Source organism: Exserohilum turcica (genome assembly GCF_000359705.1).
Source record: "Exserohilum turcica Et28A unplaced genomic scaffold SETTUscaffold_206, whole genome shotgun sequence".
Classification (NCBI taxonomy): Eukaryota; Fungi; Ascomycota; class Dothideomycetes; order Pleosporales; family Pleosporaceae; genus Exserohilum; species Exserohilum turcicum.
Window position 1 is genome coordinate 1 of NW_007360033.1, and position 2591 is coordinate 2591.

The 2591-nt window shown below is 50.9% G+C and overlaps 1 protein-coding gene across 1 annotated transcript; it reads left to right on the plus strand.

Moving 5' to 3' along the window:
* The first annotated feature begins 1119 nt into the window (after window positions 1-1119).
* On the plus strand, window positions 1120-1859 carry SETTUDRAFT_170039 (uncharacterized protein). Its single transcript, XM_008027886.1, has one exon. The coding sequence runs from the start codon at window positions 1138-1140 to the stop codon at window positions 1600-1602; it is 465 nt and encodes a 154-aa protein (XP_008026077.1). The 5' UTR covers window positions 1120-1137; the 3' UTR covers window positions 1603-1859.
* The last annotated feature ends 732 nt before the right edge of the window (window positions 1860-2591 follow it).

Below are 2591 nucleotides of genomic sequence, written 5' to 3' on the forward strand. Positions count from 1 at the left end.
GACGACAGCCAGTCAACCCCGCCCTCTTTGTAGAGTAAGGGAGGATCACGTGACCTCCTCGGACCTCTATGCACGAGGAAGGGTCTTGGCAGACTCCTCGTACATAAGCCACAGAGGAAAGCCCCTCGTGCGCCAGCCACCGAGCAATACTCGGACTCCTCTGACCGAGGGCTACGAGCACCATAGGTATATAGCATAGGCAATGTAGCCCTTATGGCTCATTGTGTTCAATTACTTAAGTTACGAGTACAAGTACAATACAAGAGTTACTTGCAGAGACACTGTTCATACCACCCTGTTGCTTCATCCGCGAAAACCAACCTCAAGAGTCTGACACCAGAAGTCTTATATTACTTCCACTCAGATCCTACTCTTAACACTTTGAACACCCTCAAGATGAGCGACATTGTTATGAACACTCCTGACGCTTCCCTCACCGGAGGATCATCCACTCGTGGTAACAAGCCCGACTTGTACCATAGAGACCGCAACAAGCTCGAAGCTTGGATCCTCCAGGTCGACCGGTTTTTCCACCTACAAGGAGACAAAATCAAAGACAACGACAAGGTTGTCTTGGCCACCACCTACTTCCGAGGTGACGCAGAAAAATGGGCCAACCTGATCATTCAACGTTACATGGATGACTCCATCACTAACGCCGACAACACTGCCTTAGTAGAAGACTAGGACGCTTTCAAGGTCAAACTCCGACAGAACTTCTCACCTTTCAAGGAATCGGTAGTCGCGGAACAACGAATTCAAACCCTACGCCAGACAGGGCCAGCCGCCGACTACACGACGATATTCCAGCAGCACGCCACCAGAATCGACTAGGACGACAAAGCACTTATGCGCATGTACCGACAAGGCCTTAAGCCAGCAGTGCGCAGAGAACTTATGAGAAGTGGAGCCAACATCGACACGCTAGCAGAACTCATGGAAGAAGCCATTAGAGTCGACAACGATTTATATGAACTAGCGCTAGAAGAACGACTGTTCAATCAGGGAACGCGACAACAGGATAGGAACGATTGGCCTCGACAACAGCAATACCGACGTTCACCCCCTAATACGGGAAGGCAGCGCGGTTTCATACCATCCACGCCAGGATCCTACCAAGGGTACGGTGCTCAACCTATGCACCTCGACAACCTCAACAAAGGACGTGGATTTGGACGCGCTAAGCCAAATGAAGGACCTAAGGGTCAACACAACAAGGACAGAAAGAAAATTACTTGTTACGCCTGTGGCAAGGAAGGCCACATGGCACGAGACTGTCGAAGCAAGAATAAGGTCACTCGACAACTAAACGTTATCCGAAAAGACTCCGGCCTCGACGATGGCGAGTCATGGAACGTTATCACCCCAGCCCAAGTCAAATACCATCCGCTTGATGAAGAACTTATCACAGGACTTGAGGACGTAATGCTTACCACCGCTGAGAGCAGCGAGGACGAAAAGAACCCGCTCAGCGACGAGGAATACGAGACGCCAGCAGAAGAAGAATTTCCTGCGGCACCTACGAAGCACGAGAAGATGGCCAGGTTCAAGGAAAGGAACCGACCCGCTACGCCAAAGCCGACAGAGCTGGAACCCGCTTAAGAAGAACCCCGATGGGATCTGGTATAACAGATAACCCCACCCAGTACGCCACAATGGGCGCAGAAAGCACAAGAAGCATGGCAACAATCACAAAAGGAATACCAAGCCACCAGGCAGCAGCAGGACAACAACAACTGGTACTGGTATGATGCACGCAACGCACACCATGCTCGACTCTCATGGACAGCATGCCTAGCTGCCTACTGCCCAGCCCATTACTCAGACAAACAAGGAGCGGGATGGAATCCTAAGACCATCTGAGGATACCCTAAATGCAAATACCACTGGTTTGAATGCGTAGACGACAAATGCCCAAAACACCTATGGGACAAGAGGGAGAAGAAGCACTTCCCAGGCTACGATGACCCACAAGAGGTCATACAGATGCAAACAGTATACCGGACGGAGTACGTGGACGATCACACGTACGCTTGTCAACGACAAGACTGGCAGACATGTCTTAGCGACAGTTGCGACACCCATGTCCTAGCCAAAGAATATTACGGATTCCCGGTAAAGTCTTTTTTAGGCCAGCGCCACGAGAGCCAGGGCCCTCCAGGGAGATCAATACAGTAAATCCCCTAGGACTGATAAAGCTCACAGCAGAGCTCAACGGAAAACGGATGCAGGCACTAGTGGACTCAGGATCACAGGCGAACTATGTTTCAGCGCACGCAGTTAGGAAAGCCGGACTTACCCAACTACGGAAACAACAGCCATACCCACTACACGTTGCCAACGGCGAACCAATGCCAAACGAAGAAAGAATAACACATGAGGTCAGACAGGTGACACTCAGCATCCAAGAGCATGAGGAGAAGATAGACCTAGACGTCTTTGGACTAGCTACCCACGACATCATTTTAGGACTCCCATGGCTACGAGAACACAACCCGCGGATCGACTAGAAGTCGAAGGTGTTCCAATTTGAGTGCTGCGGAACGGACGCAACCGCAAGCCAGCCTACGCATCAGCAGAGTCTGATGGTA